A 21,449-nucleotide genomic window follows, 5' to 3' on the forward strand; every position below is an offset into this window, starting at 1 on the left:
CCTGAGTACAAAGGGATAGGGCTGGGGGGAAAGGAGGAAAGAATTGGCTTGTATGCAGATGATATGGTCCTTCTTATGTCTCAACCCAGAGAGACGCTACCCGTTGCGATCACTGCTTTGGAATCATTTGGGAAGTTCTCGGGACTTCACATTAATTGGACCAAGTCGTTTTTTATGCCCCTGCAGGGAATGGGATGGCCAGACATTATACAGGGTCTACGGGTAGTCTCGTCATTTAAATACCTTGGTATCATTATAAATTGGGACCATAGAAATGATCATGATACTAATATCTTACCACTGCTGGATTATGTAAGGGGCAAGTTCAGGATCTGGAGTACTCTCCCCCTGGCTGTAACTGGTAGGATTAACTTAATTAAAATGGTCATTCTCCCCAAATGCCTATATATCCTAGAACACGCAGCGACACCGGTGTACAAAAGCTTCTTCAAGCAGATACATGCCTTATTCCCAACATTTATCTGGGGTGCAAATAGGTCAAAACTCAGCCTCACTACTCTGCAGCGACCCAAAACACAGGGGGGAGCTGCCTTGCCAGATCTCTTTCTGTACTATCTAGCGGGGCAATTACGATATTTAGAAGCATGGGTAAATGACACGACGCTGACAAATAGGGAACAGCACCTGGCGGTCTACCTACAGATACCTACCCTTTGGCCAGTATTGGAAGGTCCCATGAATGCACTCAAGAATGTACTGCCTGTTCATAGGGTGGCTTCCCAGGTGTGGTCAGTTGCAAAGGGCATTTACGGGTACACTGACGTGCAGACAGACATGCCATTATGGTCAAACTCACTCCTCCCACAGGTATCAGAGGACCTGGCCCCAATATTCTGGATTCAGCATGGGATACACAACATAGGGGATGTATATGAGGGAAACAGCCTTAAATCCTTTACACAGCTGCAGTCGGAATTTACACTGCCCAGGACTGCCTTTTACAGGTACTTGCAATTGCGCCATGCTCTCAGGGCCCAGTTCCCTGCCCCAGATACGGCATTCTCACAATTTCCATTGATAGGAGTATTTCGATCCCAAGGACCCAGAGGGTTAATATCAGCCATCTACACATCTCTCATAACAGCCAAAGTTAGCATACCACTACCGGTAAAGGACAAATGGAGAACACAGATACCCAACCTCACTGAGGAGGCATGGGAGGAGATTCTCTCTTCCCCACTCTATGTGTCCCCAGCAGCCAATAACAGGATGATACAACTATCCATGATACATCAAAGCTACCTTACTCCTGTTAGGCTACAAAAAATGGGTAGATATCCGAGTACAGAATGTCACAGGTGTCGGTTTCCTAGGGCCGACTTCTGGCACATGATCTGGGCGTATCCATTTATTTCCTCTTTCTGGGATGAGGTAATTGGGGTAGCAGCTGGAATTCTGCATATTCCTGTCCCGGCAACTCCACAGATTTGCTTGTTCGGTGTTCTCCAAGACAAATGTTGGCCGCATTACATGAAAATATTCCTTAGGGAAATACTGTTTATGGCAAGGAAGGCTATTGCATTTAGATGGATGGACCTGCGTCCTCCCAAGGTGAATAAGTGGAAATCACTTGTGAATTCAATCATCCCTTACGAACGGATAATGTATAAACAAAGAGGATGCCTTGATAAATTCTATAAAATATGGGAACCACGGTGTGAATCAGCAGTAACTCAATATACCCCACACAGATATCATGACATCCGTATATCGCTGACACTTAGCTAAATTAAAGGGTAATGAACCATTATAGCCTCCGGTACTGTGCTTGGTTCAGCATGTGATACGGGAGATGTATATTGTTTGTATGTTAATGTGTATGTATTCTTCTTGATATGTTAAATTGAGACGCTTTGTAATGTGCACATCTCTTCATTCCTTTTTGCATACAATGTATGGTGTAAATGCATTTGTACTATATGTTTTCAATAAAACGAGTTAAAAAAAAAACAAAAAACCAACCTCACTCTGCCATGTCCAAGCCATGCCCCTTAAATTCTCTTTTTAACGTTTGATTAAAAGAACAAAAATGTCACTAAAAACGTTTATTTTTTTATACATTATTAGTCACCCTAGAATGTGTACTATATTATGATGTGGATTTTCCGCAGCAAAATATATTGCGGAAAAACCACTTTAGTTACGCAACTTGTTAACTCGTCCGAACTGCTAATTACCCTTTAGATTAAAAAAAAAAAAAAAATCTTATTTTGACATCACGTAACTTTTCATTATACTACAATCAGGCTTTATTTGCATAAAACTTCTACAATATACAGGTCCATTTGATTAATATAGTAGATCCTCCCTAGTAAGTTGGATTCTGCTACAATTGCATTCAATGACCAAACCTAGAAAGCTGGTTTTTTTTCCCCATATGACTATTACCTCATAAAAGATCAAGGGCATTCCAGCTACTTACACCACTATGGAGCAGTGTCAATTTCCTTTTATAGAGCCGTATTTCCCTCAAATACGGCGTCTATCAGGTGGTAAAATCCACATATTCATCTTATTCTACAGGTCGATACGATTACAGCAATACCAAATTTAGGTTTTGTTTTATCACAAAAAAAAAACAAAAAAACTTGTCGCTGTATCTTTTTGATTTATCCATCACTTTAGCGATGGGAGGGCTTAAGTTTTGCGGGGCGAGCTGTAGTTTTCACTGATACCATTTAGGGCTATATGCGACTTTTTGATCATTTTCCATTTCATTTTTTGTAGCGCTAAGGTGTGTGGGGGGGAAAACGCAATTTGCATGTTTTAGATATTTTTTACAGCATTCACCGAGCGGGTTAAACAACGCTATATTGTGATAGTTCGGACTTTTATGTACGTGGAGAAAATTGTGAAAAGGGTTTTTTGAGCTTTCAATACTTTGTTTTTTGGAACATAACAAAAATCTTTAACTGTTTTTTACTAGTCCCCCTAGGAGACTTGAAGCAGCGATCCTTGGATTGCTTGCATGATATACTGCAATACTAATGTATTGCAGTAGATCATGATTCTGACAATCTGCTTTGAAGCCCTGCCGGAGGCAGAGCTTCAAAAGGAGTACAAAGATGGTAGACCTGGGGGCTTTTGTTTGGCCCCCCCAGGCTGCCATAGCAACCGGCCGATCTTGCCCCGCGATCAAGTATTTGAGGGGGTGCCCCCCTGATTCTAACACTTTAAATGCCGCGGTCTATTGATCGCAGCATTTAAGATGTTGTTAAAACAGGCAAAATCAAAGTGAACTTTGATTCCGCTCATTGCAGGGAGGTTTCGGCTGCGTGTAACATACTTCCCCTTAACCCTCATCACATGTGATTTTGCGTGATGGGGTTAATGACTAGGTACAAGATCAGAAAGAGATGACCTCACAATTGCTTTTTATCTATGTGATAGTAAACATTCTACACTTGTAAATAAATGTGCACATAATAAAAAACAAAATATTTATTTTAAATTAAATACATATATTTTAAAATTACATCTCTACTTTAGGAACACAAAAATCCAGGACAAAGAAACCTGATATTTGGTAAGAGGTTTTTTTTTTTTTTTTATGTTGCATACTTAAAAACAACCAAAAAGAGTCCCACATGCAGGCTAAAAAATAAAAATTACATATTTCTACAGTACATATTTAGAATGCAGAGCTCAGATGATTCTGGTTGGTGCAAATGCAGGAGTTAAGCACAGAGAATCAATCTCCCAGCCACAGGACATGGGTGCACAAATGGTTTCCTTCTCTTCAACTTGATGTAATCCTCCTTTCTGTAGCAGTTGAACAGCCTCCCTGAAAAAGAAAATATCAGGTTCAAGTTTTAGGTTCCTGTGGTGTTTTGTTTCAATAAAGGTGCACTAACACATTTGTATTTCCACAGTGTGAAGCTACACGAAGTCTGAGAAAAACATTCTGAACACACAGATTTCTCTAGTTCTTAGGTTGCAGAATTTTTTTTGCCCATAGGCACACATTGTAAAGTTTACAATATAACTACGCCTTGTGTGAGCGCACCTGCACCCTGTAACTTCATCTCTTCTAAAGGTAAATGTGATTTTGTGACTACATTACTCTGCAAACAACTCTACGCCAGCAGCAACAGGCTATTGAAATAGTGTAAGCTTCAGGGGGATTGAAAATGTATCAAAGATGGGGGAATATAGTTATAACAAAAGGCAAGTATAATTAATTTTTGCTAAGATACCTTTAATATCTACTAATGACACAAAAAAAAAAAAAAAAAAAAAAAGTTAACAGTTCTATTGTCTACTGTGGATGTCTTAACCTTACCAGGCAGCACGTGGCATTGCATAGTGTATGCGGGATTGCTGAAAGCCATTGAATGTAGAGGATGCTGCCACTGTGTAAGCCCCCATGTTATCAAACAGGAGCCAGTCACCAACTTGAAGCTCCGGTAGCTGAAGGTGCTCAGCAATCCGATCTAAGCCATCACATGTTGGTCCCCACAAGCTACTATCGTATAATGGCTGATCTGGGTGAAGTTTCTGAAGGGAAAAAAATTATTATTTTTTTTTTTTTTATTGGGCTATAACATCAGTCTGAAGAAACAGGTTCTCTCATGAACATAATATCCCCTTTTGAAATAGCCGATTGGCACAGATCTGGTTTGGGAAACAGGCCAGATGAAGCTACAGTAAGGCCGAATTCAGACTAGCGTACATCTTGTCTGTGTGATGGCCGTTACAACAACGGCTGTCACACGGGTGCATGTATTTCAATGGGGCCGTTCTTTTAACGGACCGTGTGAAGGGTCCACTGCGTAATAGAACAGGTCCTATTTTCATTCCTCGATAGACTCAAGTCTATGGGGATCAGTGAATCCTTCGGGTGAATCTGGCCTTAGCCAAACATTTTCCCTGCAGCATCCCTTCATGTAAAACTGGCACCATACTAACTTTTTTTTTTTTTTTTACTCATTCGAATAGGAATATCAATTTTAAAGAAGGGGCACGGTTAATGGCTCAGAATTATTGAGACATTGATAGTGGAAAGTAATCTTGATAGAAGTGGTAGCAATGTACATCAGTAAAACAGTCGTTATACATAGTGTTTATTTATAGGTTAACCATGTGCAAAAAAGATTTGTGACTATTTTGCATAGATGGGATTTCTACACCAACTGTACCTTATGAAGAATAGGTTTAGGATGAGCATGGTCAAAGAAGATACAGTTGAAGGACCCATAAACGCCATCATTAACATAATACATAACGTTCTTGTTAGGACAGGTTTCTTCATCTAAAAAGATAATACAAAAAAAAAAAAAAATGACAACTGCATTTTACATAAATCTTAAATTATCACACACAAAACACGTGAAAATATATAAGAGATGGGCAAAGGCAGGACCATGTGGTACGGTCAATTAGAAGACACGCAGTAAGAGAAGGACAAGAAAATTTGTTCTAGATGTATCTCATTGGCACTTTTCCAGAAGAATAGTGTTAGGCTCAAAGTTTCTTTTGTAAAACTTCAAGGAATTGTCCAGTTTCGGACCCCTAAGATAGCTAGAATTTTTTTTATTTTTTTTTACACTCCAGCTATTTTGAAACTACAACTCCTTGCATGCCCTGACAGCCAAAGGCTTTATTCCAGCCAAAGGCTGCCCAGGCATGCTGGGAATTGTAGTTCCACAACAGCTGAAGGTTGCCAACCACTGCACTACAATTTAAGCACTTTGCAAGGTATATTTTTGCAAGGGTATGGGTGCAATTCTATATCCGTGTATCAAGATTGTATAATCAAACTCCTAATATAAATAAAAAGGGTATTAAAAGTTGAGGTATTTACAAAAAAATAAAAACTATACACCATTAAGGCTCTCTTCACATCTGTATCATGGCTTCTGTTCATACCGGAAGCCACAACGCCGTACCAGATCCGTTGAATGACTGATAACACTGGCGCCTGACGGACTCCATTGTAGGTTTTGGGATTCTGTTTTGATGGAAAGAATAGCACTGCATACAGTGCTATTCCTTCTGTCAAATCTGATGGAATTTGCACAGAGCCTCCGACACAAGTGTGAACATAGCCTAACAGAGCAAGCATGGGTGCATGATGCCTCATAATATTTTACAATACAATCATACGTTTCTGCACATATTTAGAGGGCAATAATGCAGGTGTCCTATGCCTTCTATTTTATATATTAACAAGAGGAATGTAAAAGTGCTTAGCCATTTCCAGTTTGAAAGCTTTTGTATCAAGTCAATATTTGAAGATGGGACATACCATCTGATCCAGAGCTGTCCAAGTGCAATTCCTTCTTAGCAATGATGTTTACAGCCAGAGAGAAAGCAGATGCTACGTAGTATCTTCCAGGTTCAGCAATGATCTCCACAGCGGAGCCTTCTGGGAAATATAGGTCTAGTGCCGGGTTTATTACAGCTGAAATCTATATGACAAAAACCACGTTCAGTTAGTTCTCACCAAATTGGTTCATCTAGAGCTATAGCTAAACCACACGTAATATTTTTACCTCTTCAAAACGAATTCTTGTGTCATCTGTCCCAGGAAAGCCACCACCAATATCCAACAGCCACATCTTGTAGCCAAACTCTGAAGCCATTTCAAAAACCAGCCTGGCATCTGAAATGGATTGCAAATACGCCTTGGGATCGCTACAGCCACTCCCCACATGGAAACTGAAATAAAACATTCAAACTTTAGTTAGAGAACAAAAAAAAAACAAACAAAACAAAAAAACAATGGCACTTGTATTCAGGTGGTGTCTTCTACATAGAATTTTGCAATAGAAGCTAGTTATTGGTCAGAGTACAAGCCTAATGTACAGATCTTTAAGTTTTAAATGACACGATCACTGAAAATATATTCACAGCCTAGTTAGCAGTAGTAATATTAGTAGATCAAATACACAAACTGTTCTCCTGGAAATACAGCTTACCTAACACCTATAACATCCACGTTCAGATTCTTAGCCATTTCAAGAAGGCGCCTGCATGATTTTAAGGGAGCCCCAAATTTCACACTAAGTTGGGAAGAAGACTTGGAGTCATCTGTAGCTATGCGAAGTACCATCCTATGAACAGAAATCAGTTAGATGCCGGAAGTTTAACAGATTTCATATAAAATTAGGTAGCCTCTACATATAATCTCGGTCTCCATAGAAACAGGTACATACTTAGCATTTGGGTGGCTTCGAGACACCTTGGATAGCTCCACTTCATTGTCAAAAGTCATCATCTGGACTCCATTCTTGGCAGCAGACTTAATCTGGGATATCTGCTTACATGGGTTGGCATAAATTATATTTTCTGCCTTCACACCTATGCTTTGGACTAATTCAATTTCTGCCTGCAAAAAAACAAAGAATAGTGCGTTAAGCACACAGCTACAGATAGCTTTCCAGAATCATTCCAGATCACAGCACAGTAAAGAGATTGCATGTCTGCCATTACCTTGCTGGCACAGTCAAATCCTGCCCCTAGTTCTGCCAGGATCTGAACCACACCTCTGCTGCTATTACACTTCACGGCATAGAAAGGCTTTACACGTGGCAGAGCTTTGAGAAAACGCAGATGCTTCCTCACAACATCCCCCAAATCCGCAACAAAGAAAGCATCTCTTTCATCCTGAAAAAAACAAAAAAACACTTAAACAGGTATATTTTCCACACACATTTTACTTATTCTTTTAGCCATTCGTAGATTGAGAAATAGTAAAATAGGTTTTTCAAGAGGAATTACAAGCCAATGGGCTAATCAGGATCGAAAAGAGGTTCTCAGGGACTGTGGCTTGGTGAGGGGCAGCGGTGTCTGCGGATGTTGCCATCCCTCTACCTACTGTTTGACTGACAGTTGTAAAGGGAATTGTTAGATTATATAAATCACACATATGCCATGGGAAATTGCGCCAGGTATACTGGATAGAATACAGCTGGCTTCCTGCCAGCTGTCCAGTTTAACAGGCATGGAGTAACAGATGATCGATCGCCTTTGATCCGTCTCCTCCACAGCAAGGGAGCCACAGTATCGTCAGGAGAAATATCCTGTGCCGAAATCATACAGGCGCCTGGCCCCACGGGTGAGCTCAGTAACGTCATATCAACACGCCAACCTGTGGGAACCATGCACAGGCCGACACGATTGTACACGCAACTGGCTCGGAGCGAGTGCACCTGCTGGGCTTAAATAGCCAGTGAACTCAACAGATCACCGACACCATCAGAACACGGACCTCTCATCACCAGCCCCTCCACTTTGGACTCCCCTCTGCCTCTCTGCAATAATCTACTCGTCTGGTGAGCAGCTCATCTTGACAACGAGCATTTGTCTGGCTGAGTATACCTTCCCCTAGGCAACGAGCAGTATATATTGTATGCCATTAGCCCTTGGGTAAAACACCCTAGAAAACGAGATATAGATATATATATTCTCCTATGCACTCTTCCAGTTCCCCGCTATAAGCGATATATATGTTATAGACATATAGCATACCACCCCATACCCTATATTTTTCTTGCCCTACTCTTATAGCCCAGATCTTTGCTAATCACTCCTAACCCTATAAACCTCCAGCCATAGCCCACAACCTCCCATATCCCTAAAGCCCCTTTTAGACCTTATACAAAGCCCCCATTACACCAACCCTATATCCCCAAACAGCTCCCCTTACAAATAGACATTCCAGTGTCTATATCCCACGGCCCTTACCCTATACAAGCCTTTATCCCCTTGCAGGTCCCGTCTCATAGCCCCTATAGCCCTTTGATCCTTGTAACCACCTTGTTTAAACTATTACTGTCCCTTTTAACTGACTAAAATATTTGGTGTCAGCAGCACATCTCTCCGTGTAAACAAGGGAAGTACTGCCAACAGTGATGAAAACCGATGGGGACCGAACTATTGTATTAACGATAGTTCATCCCTATACAGTATAGAATCGGCCCATGTAAATAGCCTGTTAACAAGCGACTTGTTATATCAGAGATTGACGCTCATTATGGGCAGAAATCTGCCCATGTAAAACCACCTTTAGAGCCTGGTGGGGGCTGTTATAAGTGAGGGAGTATTTTATATGTAGGTACATGGGCTGGTAATATAGTGTACCAGTATTGGGATTGTTGGTGTGATGCCATGTATAGTATTCATAACCTTATTACATGTTGATGGTTATATGTATTGAAGTATACTGATACTATACGGGTTAAGGTTAGTGAATAAAAGTTATTTTTACCATACCATTGTGTCGTGAATCACTGAGTACACACAGAGTTATTAAGAGGTAATAGAAAGATAATACAAGGGAAAAAGGAGGAAAAAAAAAAAAGTCATGGAAACCATAGTGCAAAATGAGTTACTGATATTAACGTGACAGTATTCAGTGAATATTCGATTTTACAACAGTGTTAGCGCAGTACGGAAACGCTCAGTCTATTAATTTAAGATCCCTGAAGGTGAAATTCCGCATGGTGTTACAAGGTACTTACAGTCTGTGAGACGTCATTAATGATTTCCTCCATCAAGTCTCTGGCCACAAAGCCTTCCTCCACCATGATAAAGTCAGACTCCTGGATGTGCTTTGACATGGTTAGGTTTTATTGGGGTCCCTCTAACCGTTCCAAAATACGTTGTTTAAAAGTATGCAACAAGCTGAAATTAAAGAAGGCAAATATGATTAAAAATACAGGACATACACTAAATAATACATGAAAGTCCCATATCAGAGTCGCAATGGGAAATATTACACTTTCAACATTAAAACTTTATGTATATTCCTACACGCAGCAGATTAGTTACAAAAATGACTGCGCCTGTTCCATACATATGAACGTGCTTGCAGAAATCCACATGCATGCTGCAGAAACAACCCCATGAACGGTACAGATTTTTAATTGCAGAAATTTATGTAACTAATCTGACGTGTGAACAAACCATCACATTGAACTTTTTCAGCTGGAAACTTTGCCGCAAATACAATAGATGTGAAATCTGCTTCTTAAAACGCCATTCACACATCTGGTACTGCAAATCCACAGCTGTAAGCTCACTCTTAGGACTTATTCACACAGGCATGTCCGATTTGCATCAGCAGAAAACAGGCAGTTTGGCCTAGTTCACATCTGCATTGAAGGCTCGGTTAGGGGAAAACAATGGAAACCACAGACACCCTGATGGAAAACATCAAACTCAATAAGTTCCGTAGGCCGCTGGTGGTGTCCGAGATGCAACGGAAGTGGCGCTTCTGGTTATTGGCTTGTTCTGCTCCACTGAGAGCAGAAAAACTGAAAATCGAACGCAGACGTGAACATAGCCTTTCATTCATAAGAACGTCCTTGTTGTCATTCATTTTTCTCCTCCGCAAGCATTTCCTGTTTGTTCTTTTTTCCTTCTGCACGCCTTAGCAACTGATATAGATGTTGTCCGGTTCTTTTCCACGCACCCATAGACTATTACACAAATCTGGTCTGTAGAACAGAGAATGCTGTGAGATACCCACAACAGACACACGCTCCATGGGTTAAAAAAAATGAATACACACAAATGTGGGAATAACCCCATTGACTCATATAGGTCAGTGTGCAGTCAGTTGTTAAAACGAGAAATACGTTTGTGTGAAGGCCTCAGGGTTACAAAACACCACAATCAGAATTACACGTTGACCACAACAAAGTTAAAAGCAGGCAAAACAAACGAGGCGCACAGGCAGGTGAAGGCCCACTATGGCGCACAGGCAGGCGAGGACGCCGGCCAGAGGCGCACAGGCAGGTGAAGGCCCACTATGGCGCACAGCAGGCGAGGACGCCGGCCAGAGGCGCACAGGCAGGTGAAGGCCCACTATGGCGCACAGGCAGGCGAGGACGCCGGCCAGAGGCGCACAGGCAGGCGAGGACGCCGGCCAGAGGCGCACAGGCAGGCGAGGGCGCCGGCTTTAGGACGCAGCTGTAGCTCTTCCAGAGCAGATATTGGGTAAGTCACCCTCCAAGTGACTATATGTCAGTGCTAGTAGAAAACATCATGTCTACAGTAATACGGCCCACTGGCAGGCTCTATACACAGTCCTTACCTCTTATCAGAAGGCCCAGGGAGGCGCTGCTCTCAGCCCCGGACTTGCGTCGTCGCCGTTGCAGGCGTCTTGTAATATCTGCAGGAAGAACATACAGCAATGAGAATGAGCATTGCGGCTGAAGACAGCAACGTAGCATCCGCAGGCACAAGAGACTCCACCACCTCCTGTGAAGCGCGCCCTCACCTTAATAACACGCATTTACACGGCCGCTTCCCATGCGTGGTAAAAGTAAGAATGACCCGGACACAAGCCCTCACCGCAATGCGCTTCTAGCTCTCTACAACTTACAGCAGCGAACCTCCCTAATATAGTGGCCGAGCCTACCCGTGATGTCATGTTTCCAGGCAACACTGCATTCTTCGAATCCAGTCTTTTCCCCGCCCATAGCCACGGCCACGCCCAGCTTCATTACCTCATGACACAATGGAGTCCTGGGTTCTGGGAATATCCCTGTTCTCATAGAATGAGCTAAAGGTGGAGCACGTGATTATGACTAATGACGCCGGAAGCAATGAAATGTCTCGTGATTTTAGTATTGTGGTGTCATCCAGTGTATTAGGAAGCAGGGCGGAGATCCTTTACTGTAACATACTAGAGAATTGCGTCACTACCTATTACCAGATCCACTGATATATAACACAATAGCTTTGTCTGGTCAGACAGTAGAGGACATTTCAAAGTCTCTGTGGCCCCTTATTTGCAGAGTATGTATCACTGTAATTGCTAATCGGTAGCCTGCTGACAGAAAATTTTGATAGCAATGGGATATTTATGGACAAAACGTCACCACAGCGGCTTGTGATTGGCTACTGACGTCACGTGATGTTATGGACGTCATTCCGCTTATTACAAAACTGGACAGATGACCGTTAAAAAGTGGATTCTTTTTACGCTATCTGAAAACCATTGTTACAACCTGGAATATCCGTTAAACATCATCTTGCTTTTATCTACACCATGATATTTAAAGAGGCTCTGTCACGAGATTTTCAAACCCCTATCTCCTATTGCAGCAGATCGGCGCTGCAATATAGATTACAGTAACGTTTTTGTTTTTTTCAAAAACGAGCATTTTTGGCCAAGTTATGAGCATTTTTATATTTATGCAAATGAGCCTTTCTTAAGTACAACTGGGCGTGTTTAAAGTTATGTACAAGTGGGCGTGTATTGTGTGTGTAATATCTGGGCGTTTTTACTTGTTTTACTAGCTGGGCGTTGTGAATGGAAGTGTATGATGCTGATGAATCAGCATCATCCACTTCTCTTCGTTACCACCCAGCTTCTGGCAGTGCACAGACACACAGCGTGTCCTCGCGAGATCACGCTGTGACGTCACTTCCTGCCCCAGGTCCTGCATCGTGTCGGACGAGCGAGGACACATCGGCACCAGGCGACAGAGGCTACATCGACTTACCTGCAAACGCCGATGCTGCTGCAGAATCAACTGTAGCCTCTGTCGCCTGGTGCCGATGTGTCCTCGCTCGTCCGACACGATGCAGGACCTGGGGCAGGAAGTGACGTCACAGCGTGATCTCTGGAGAACACGCTGTGTGTCTGTGCACTCCCAGGAGCTGGGTGTTAACGAAGAGAAGTGGATGATGCTGATTCGTCAGCATCATACACTTCTATTCACAACGCCCAGCTAGTAAAACAAGTAAAAACGCCCAGATGTACACACACACAATACACGCCCACTTGTACTTAACTTTAAACACGCCCAGTTGTACTTAAGAAAGGCTCATTTGCATAAATATAAAAATGCTCATAACTTGGCCAAAAATGCTCGTTTTTGAAAAAAACAAAACGTTACTGTAATCTACATTGCAGCGCCGACCTGCTGCAATACGAGATAGGGGTTTGAAAATCTCGTGACAGAGCCTCTTTAAGGCAGGGACGTAGCTAGGGGGCGGGGCATGTGCTCCGGGCGCAACTAATAGGGAAGGTGGGGGGGCGCCAGGGCCACACCGTCCATGACGGTGACCTGCTGCCTCTCTAAGGGGGCGGTGGCGGCGCCACTGAAACCAGCCGCCACCACCCCCTCATGCACTTTAATTGCACCTGCGTATTTCAACGACGCAAGCGGCTTGATTACTTCTTTGCGACACTTGCATAGTTAAAAGGCGCTGATAGGACAAATTATTCTGCCCTGCCAATCAGCACCTTTCATAGACGCAAGCAGCGTGATGACGTCATTGCGCTGCTTGCGTCTATGAAAGGCGCTGATTGGCAGGGCAGAATGACTTGCCCTGTCAATCAGCGCCTTTCAACAACGCAAGCGGCACGATTACGTCATTGCGCCACTTGCGTCTTTCAACCCCAGCAGACCTGCTCAGAAGAGAGCAGATCTGCATTGCCACCAGACGGTGCAGGAACAGCAATAAGGTGAGTATGTTAAAAAATATATATATTTTAATCCTAATAAAAATGTGAGTGGCATTATCTACATGGGGGACTCTATCTACAGGGGGGCTATATGTGGAGCACTATAGGGGGAGCTATATATATGAGGCACTATATACAGGGTTGGGCTATATGTGGAGCACTATTTATAGGGGGAGATATATGTAAGGGCACTATCTACAGGGGTGGGCTATATGTGGGGCACTATATAAAGGGGTGGGCTATATCTACAGAGGGCTATATACAGGGGTGGGCAATATGTGGAGCACTATAGGGAGAGCTATATATGAGGCACTATATACAGGGTTGAGCTATATGTGGAGCACTATTTATAGGGGGAGATATATATAGGGCACTATCTACAGGGGTGGGCTATATGTGGGGCACTATATACAGGGGGAGCTACATGTGGGGTGCTATATACAGGGGGAGCTACATGTGAGGCACTATATATAGGGGTGGGCTATATGTGCAGCACTATCTACAGGGGGAGCTATATGTGGGGCACTATATACAGGAGGGCTATATGTAGAGCACTATAGGGAGAGCTATATGTAGGGCACTATCTACAGGGGTGGGCTATATGTTGGACACTACAGGGGTGGGCTATATGTGGGGCACTATATACAGGGGGAACTACATGTGGGGCACTATATACAGGGGGAGCTATATGTAGGGCACTATCTAAAGGGGTGGGCTGTATGTTGGACACTATATACGGGGTTGGGCTATATGTGGAGCACTATCTACAGGGGTGGGCTATATGTGGGGCACTATATACAGGGGGAGTAACATGTGGGGCACTATATACAGGGGGAGCTATATGTGGGGCACTATATACAGGGGTGGGCTATATGTGGAGCACTATTTATATGGGGAGATATATGTAGGGCACTATCTACAGGGGTGGGCTATATGTTGGACACTATATACAGGGGTGGGCTATATGTGGAGCACTATAGGGGGAGCTATATGTTAGACACTATCTACAGGGGTGGGCTGTATGTTGGACACTATATACGGGGGTGGGCTATATGTGGAGCACTATCTACATGGCTGGGCTATAAGTGGAGCACTATCTACAGGGGGAGCTATATGTGGGGCACTATATACAGGGGAGCTATATGTGGGGCACTATATACAGGGGGGCTATATGTGGAGCACTATCTACAGGGGTGGGCTATATGTGGGGCACTATCTACAGGGGGAGCTATATGTGGGGCAATATATATGTGGGGCACTATATACAGGGGGGCTATATGTAGGGCACTATCTACAGGGGGGCTATATGTGGGCACTATCTACAGGGGAAGCTATATGTGGGCACTATCTACAGGGGTGGCTATATGTGGGGCACTATCTACAGGGGGCTGTATGTGGGGCACTATCTACAGGAGCTCTATGGGGGTCACTATCTACAGGGGGATCTATGTGCGACACTACAGGGGGCACGGTGTGTGTGTGTGTGTGTGTGTGTGTGTGTGTGACACAGTGTATGGCGCTATTATATTTATGTCTGGCACCATGGGGTGGGCTATATGTGGGGCACTATATACAGGGGGAGGTACATGTGGGGCACTATATACAGGGGGGCTATATGTGGAGCACTATCTACAGGGGTGGGCTATATGTGGGGCACTATATACAGGGGGGCTATATGTAGGGCACTATCTACAGGGGGGCTATATGTGGGTACTATATACAGGGGGAGCTATATGTGGGGCACTATATACAGGGAGGCTATATGTGGAGCACTTTATATGGGGAGATATATGTAGGGCACTATCTACAGGTGTGGGCTATATTTTGGACACTATATACAGGGGTGGGCTATATGTGGAGCACTATAAGGGGAGCTATATGTAAGACACTATCTACAGGGGTGGGCTGTATGTTGGACACTATATACAGGGATGGGCTATATGTGGAGCACTATCTACAGGGCTGGGCTATATGTGGAGCACTATCTACAGGGGGAGCTATATGTGGGGCACTATATACAGGGGGGCTATATGTGGAGCACTATCTACAGGGGTGGGCTATATGTGGGGCACTATCTACAGGGGGAGCTATATGTGGGGCACTATATTTGTGGGGCACTATATACAAGGGGGCTATGTGTAGGGCACTATCTACAGCGGGGCTAGTTGTGGGCACTATCTACAGGGAAAGCTATATGTGGGCACTATCTACAGGGGTGGGTATATGTGGGGCACTATCTACAGGGGGCTGTATGTGGGGCACTATCTACAGGGGGATCTATGTGGTACACTAAAGGGGGCACGGTGTGTGTGTGTGTGTGTGTGTGTGTGTGTGTGTGTGTGTGTGTGTGTGACACAGTATATGGCGCTATTAATTTTAGGGGCACAGTGTCTGGCACCATGAGAACTTTTTCTGCGTTTATAGGTTCAGAAATGTTTGAAAAGTGAGCCGCTGAAGACATCTGAGTGGCAAACTGCAGAGATGGGCTGTGGCCGGGAGAAGTCGTCATAGAGGTCTGGACCAGATGGAGAAGAAAAGAATAACTAGAATCTGACGTCACCTGTGAGTCACTTAATGTAAAGGATAATTCTACCTCTAATCTAAAGTGTAGTCACTGTATGAGCTGCAGCAAGATGATGAGTGGTATGATTTTTTTTTTGTGAAACAGCATCGCCCAGCATATTCTTAACAGTGTTCGGGCCATGCTTGGAGCTGTATACAATTTATTGCAAACCTATATGGCAGGGGTTTCACTAAATTGAGCTGTATTTGTGCTGGTGTTGTATTTATGTACTGAGCTTGGTTCTGGTGTTGTATTTATGTACTGAGCTTGGTTCTGGTGTTGTATATATGTACTGAGCTTGGTTCTTGTGCAGTATTTATGTACTGAGCTTTGTTCTGGTGCTGTATATATGTAATGAGCTTGGCTCTGGTGTTGTATATAGAACTATATTGCTTGTAAAATGTACAAATGGTTTTATGCTCGAGTTACACAAAAAAAAATTGAAAGAAAAAATTACACCTCATTGATTGGTAGAGAAAGCAAACATGGCGAGGAGGGGGAAGGAGATGTCGGGAAAGACGTTCGGGGGGGGGGGGGCTCCAAACGGAATCTTTGCCCTGGGTGCTGGAAAACCTAGCTACGCTTCTCATACACCATAGATAGATGTTGACCGAACGCTCATTCGACTGACAGCTATTGCTCCCGATACCCTCGGCAGAGCATGCATGTGTTCTCAATGTGGAGAGGGGAGTAATTTGCTGCCAGATATTTTTGGCGGCTTATCTACCTTGAAAACAAAGGATTGGGCATGTTAAAATCCAACTGCCCTAGCCTCCTCTCTCTCTGACATCTGCCATCGAGGGAGAGTTGGGAAACCTCCCTACATATTAAATAGTTGTCCGCTCCTGCCAACTGGTTATGCCAACGTTCAACAAATGTGGTAGTCACACACACTCCCTGCATCTACGTACTACATACACCAAATCTTGCTCCATAACAGAGCATCTGACAGAGAATGCTGTGTTTTATTTCTGTCAGATTGGTAAGGAATCCAACAGACAAAACCTCTATATGTCTCTGAATGAAATTATAGGTATACGGAGTTACAGTGGAGCGCCATAGGTGCCGTATTATAGCCCCTTTGTGCGCGAGCTCTAATTGGAACGTTATTTCTGCTGCTAAGAAACAGATGTTAACATCCTTGGATTTAGTGTATATGTTTCCAAAATAATGCGAGACACTTTTTATTAAAGTTGACCTTTATTCACTTTATTGACCAACCACAGAAAACGTACTTCTTGGAGGAGTCTCTGATCCCGGCCCTTTAACATTTTGATCGCCGCAGTTAGTGACCGCGGTAGGATTAAAAAGGACTCCCCTCTTTGATTGCGTCACCAGATTTCCCTGTAATGCGATCAGAGACTGGGAAACCTCTGCAGTAAGCCCTGGGGACCTAGAAAGGACCCCAGGGCTGTCTGCTCGGTAAGCCTGCTGTTAGGGCATACTAATGTTGCCCTAATAGCAGCCTGTGTCATAGTGACGCAGTATAATGTATAAGCACATTAGTATGCTAACACATTATAAGTATAAAAAAAGTTATAAAATAGTGTTTTTTAATGGAATTTAAAAAATTAAATAAAAACATTAATAAAAAATAGTTTGCAACAATAAATTACTAAAAATTTTTGATTATTTAGTGTAAAATACATTTTATTGTGAATACCAGATATTAAAGTGTAAAAACCTACACAGATTAGGCATCCACATGACCGTAATAACCTAAGGAATTCATTTACCAGCTTATTTAGCGTTCAACGTGAACAGTGTAAAAAATAAATAAACAATGCCGAAAATAGCTTTTTTCTCTATTCACGCCGAAAAACAAATGATATAAATGACATAGTAGTTTATATGTACTCCCAAGCAGCGCCGAAAAAATGTATCCCGCATAAAACAAAGTGTTATACATCCACGTCAATAAAAAAATAAAAGCAAAAAAATTTAGCTGGACATTAAGGCCCTTCAGGCCTGGTCATTAAGAGGTTAAGAACAGCTTGATCTGATTTCCAAGCACACAAGCTCCAAACAAGTAGTAGGCTATGTCTAGACATGACAGGCTTTTGTCTGATCTGCAAGTCCTTTCTTACCATTACTGGTCACATCCAGTTCTGACAAGTGAAATCATCATGGCTGTCAACTTGTAAATGATCTTTATTACCATGCACTGAATGCAGGTATATTGACTGACATGTTTTTGTGTAATAACAGTACTTCTCTAAAAAGTCAGGTATGTATCATTCATACCCAAGGACAGACTGGACCCCAGGCAACAAGGCTCTTATATCACATTTGAGCAGGGTTTTTTTTTTATTGTAAAAGATAGAAAGGATCCCAGAGATAAGATACAGATTCTGCTCTGCTCCCAACATATATACCTCTGATGGAAGCAAGGTCGGACATGGGAGAACTAGAGGATCCTCCGCTGGGCCCAGGCTATAACACAATGATGGGTCTTAAAGGTCCAGCAGAAAACAACCCCATTTGGAGCTCTTTGGAGCCAATCCTTTGCCACTGGGATCTATGTTTTTACGGGATGATTCACAAATTACCTATTAGACCTTATTAATGATATGTACTCTGTGTACAATGATAACCACAAGGACTATGATGAAATGAAAAGTGGACAAGTACATGTTCTATATAGATGGATGGCGGGCCCTCAGAATCATCGTCTATGGTGGGCCCAAGGAACCCCAGTCCAACGCTGGATGGAAGCCTCCATTGACTCCTATTATATTATCTTTTGGTCTGTTATTGCTGAGGCAAACTGCTGATGCTTTACACCACATCCATTAAAGTTAAAGACGCACTCCAGTGTTTTTCTGCCCCTTTTCCCTCGTTTATATATGTGATAACATGTAGTTAAACATCGTGTAGCAACTTATTCACGAGCAGCCTCTCAGTTCCAAGCCTCCGCTGTGTTGTTAGAAAAAAAAGGGGACGGGAACATAAAAAATCTCCAGCAGCAAAAAAGAATACAGTATAAGTAATACGGTGCCACCAGGATATTGAATATATAGACAAAGGACCAACGATAAACCTGGTAAATAAAAAGCACTCGACTCTTTGCTTAAAAATATATATATCATTCTTTTTTCATACATAAATATAAAAAAGAGAGACAAATCGCGTCTAGGGTGATTCTATATCAGAATACAAAAACACACGCCTGGCCAGGAGACAGATACAAGTTAAAGAGGCTCTGTCACCAGATTTTGCAACCCCTATCTCCTATTGCAGCAGATAGGCGCTGCAATGTAGATTACAGTAACGTTTTTATTTTTTAAAAACGAGCATTTTTGGCCAAGTTATGACCATTTTTGTATTTATGCAAATGAGGCTTGCAAAAGTACAACTGGGCGTGTTGAAAAGTAAAAGTCCAACTGGGCGTGTATTATGTGCATACATCGGGCGTTTTTACTACTTTTACTAGCTGGGCGTTCTGACGAGAAGTATCATCCACTTCTCTTCAGAACGCCCAGCTTCTGGCAGTGCAGACACACAGCGTGTTCTCGAGAGATCACGCTGTGACGTCACTTCCCCAGGTCCTGCATCGTGTCAGACGAGCGAGGACACATCGGCACCAGAGGCTACAGATGATTCTGCAGCAGCATCAGCGTTTGCAGGTAAATCGATGTAGCTACTTACCTGCAAACGCTGATGCTGCTGCAGAATCAACTGTAGCCTCTTGTGCCGATGTGGCTGACACGATGCAGGACCTGTGAGTGACGTCACAGCGTGATCTCTCGAGAACACGCTGTGTGTCTGCACTGCCAGAAGCTGGGCGTTGTGAAGAGAAGTGGATGATACTTCTCGTCAGAACGCCCAGCTAGTAAAAGTAGTAAAAACGCCCCGATGTACGCACATAATACACGCCCACTTGGACTTTTACTTTTAAACACGCCCAGTTGTACTTTTGCAAGCCTCATTTGCATAAATACAAAAACGGCCATAACTTGGCCAAAAATGCTCGTTTTTTAAAAATAAAAACGTTACTGTAATCTACATTGCAGCGCCGATCTGCTGCAATAGCAGATAGGGGTTGCAAAATCTGGTGACAGAGCCTCTTTAAGTATAGTACAGAACTGAGTGGGAACAAAGTAAATGTGGTAGAACAAGACAGCCCAGTTGGACAGTTCAAATGAAGACGAGCATGTGTAGATGCAGTGTGACATAAATCAGTACGACAGCAATTAAATACTGTATAACCGTGGCTGAAATTACATAAGTCAATGACCACAAAATTTCTTTATAGCATAGAAAGGAAATGCATGCGGTAACATTCTTAATGAAGGTGATTTGCAAGAGACCATCCGCCCTGGTATAGGGTCCTAGTCAACACAATAGATTATGCGTGGAAATAATTCCCCATAGATTGAGGAGTAGATGATTCAATTAGATACCACGCTAGCATTTCAACATAGATAAGTAATATAAGTGGGTTGTTTGCTCATCCGTTGGATGTATATTCTGGTCAGGTATATATGTACCCAAGCATCAGTGTTCATCCACGTGGGCAATTAGAAAAGCTGTCATCAGTTTATGCTCAAATCCACGATATGTAAGGCCAGTTATGTCTTCTTATGTAGTGTAATCACTCGCTGGTTATCCGGATATGCTGGATTGGTGATTAATCACCTCCATGCTGTTCGCTATAATAAGCGGATAAAATGTCTCCAAAATTATGGATTTTTCTGCAAAGACGAGCAGGCACCTTTCCAGGCAGTGTTCATCCACATCCGGGGCAGCCCAGGTTAGCGCCTGGCATCCAATACCTGATGCGTGCTGGGTAGGCAGAGAGAGAAATGGCCAAACACACCAGTCCCGGGCGTGTGACGTCAAGACGTGTGCTACGCATGCTGACGCGTTTTGTCACTACGTGACTTCCTCAGAGCATTGCGTAACAAGACCAGGAAAGGGAAACTATTTAGTATATGGCCAATTAATCGGCTGCTTGGTACACAGCCAAGAATCCAATTAACTCTTACACAGATATTTTATGAATCCGGATCAACACATATAATAAAAACAAAGCATAAATCATCTCTGTCCCATTGGGCATTGCGTTTGCAAAGAAAAGAGGAAAATGTAAAGAAAACAAAAAAAAAAAAACAAGCAGAAAATAAAATAAGATGAAGCCAAGGAGTGAGCTGGGACCCAAGAGTCAGACCATGTACTGGATACAGTCGCATGGGCAGAGTCTCGGGACACAGCTCACGCCTAAAGAAACATATGCAATTTCAATTCACTGTTCAGACCGAGTGGATGAAGGGATTTCATAGTAGAGTATATATCCACATACTTTCTTTTTGAAGCAGTAGGCGGTCCAGATTGCCACCTCTATTGTGCCTCGGAAGTTGGTAGATAGCCATAAACGACAGACCATCAGGTGATTGTCCATGAAATTCTTCGAAATACATAGCAAGGGGACTTCTTTCG

At 43.0% G+C, this 21,449-nt stretch overlaps 2 protein-coding genes across 3 annotated transcripts in view; one reads left to right on the top strand and one right to left on the bottom strand.

The window, feature by feature from the left end:
- Window positions 1-3,447: 3,447 nt before the first annotated feature.
- Window positions 3,448-11,394, bottom strand: AZIN2 (antizyme inhibitor 2). Of its 2 annotated transcripts, XM_075853098.1 has the most exons (11): window positions 11,249-11,392; window positions 11,063-11,140; window positions 9,486-9,648; window positions 7,456-7,629; window positions 7,179-7,351; window positions 6,942-7,076; window positions 6,516-6,681; window positions 6,269-6,431; window positions 5,160-5,272; window positions 4,304-4,518; window positions 3,448-3,805 (listed from the first exon to the last, which is right to left on the bottom strand). In XM_075853098.1, exons 3-11 carry the CDS (start codon window positions 9,582-9,584, stop codon window positions 3,667-3,669), a joined length of 1,377 nt encoding a protein of 458 aa, XP_075709213.1. In that variant the 5' UTR covers window positions 9,585-9,648; window positions 11,063-11,140; window positions 11,249-11,392; the 3' UTR covers window positions 3,448-3,666. The 2 variants fall into 2 exon arrangements, with proteins under 2 accessions (XP_075709213.1, XP_075709214.1); XM_075853099.1 differs by lacking the exon at window positions 4,304-4,518 and having other exon boundaries at window positions 3,658-3,805; window positions 11,249-11,394.
- Window positions 10,876-21,449, top strand: part of AK2 (adenylate kinase 2) — a 101,434-nt gene continuing 90,860 nt past the window's right edge. The window contains exon 1 of the mRNA XM_075853102.1: window positions 10,876-10,965. The gene's annotated coding sequence lies outside the window, so the exon portion shown is untranslated. The remainder of the gene's footprint in view (window positions 10,966-21,449) is intronic.

Source organism: Rhinoderma darwinii, chromosome 2 (assembly GCF_050947455.1).
Source record: "Rhinoderma darwinii isolate aRhiDar2 chromosome 2, aRhiDar2.hap1, whole genome shotgun sequence".
In the NCBI taxonomy this organism is placed as follows: Eukaryota; Metazoa; Chordata; class Amphibia; order Anura; family Rhinodermatidae; genus Rhinoderma; species Rhinoderma darwinii.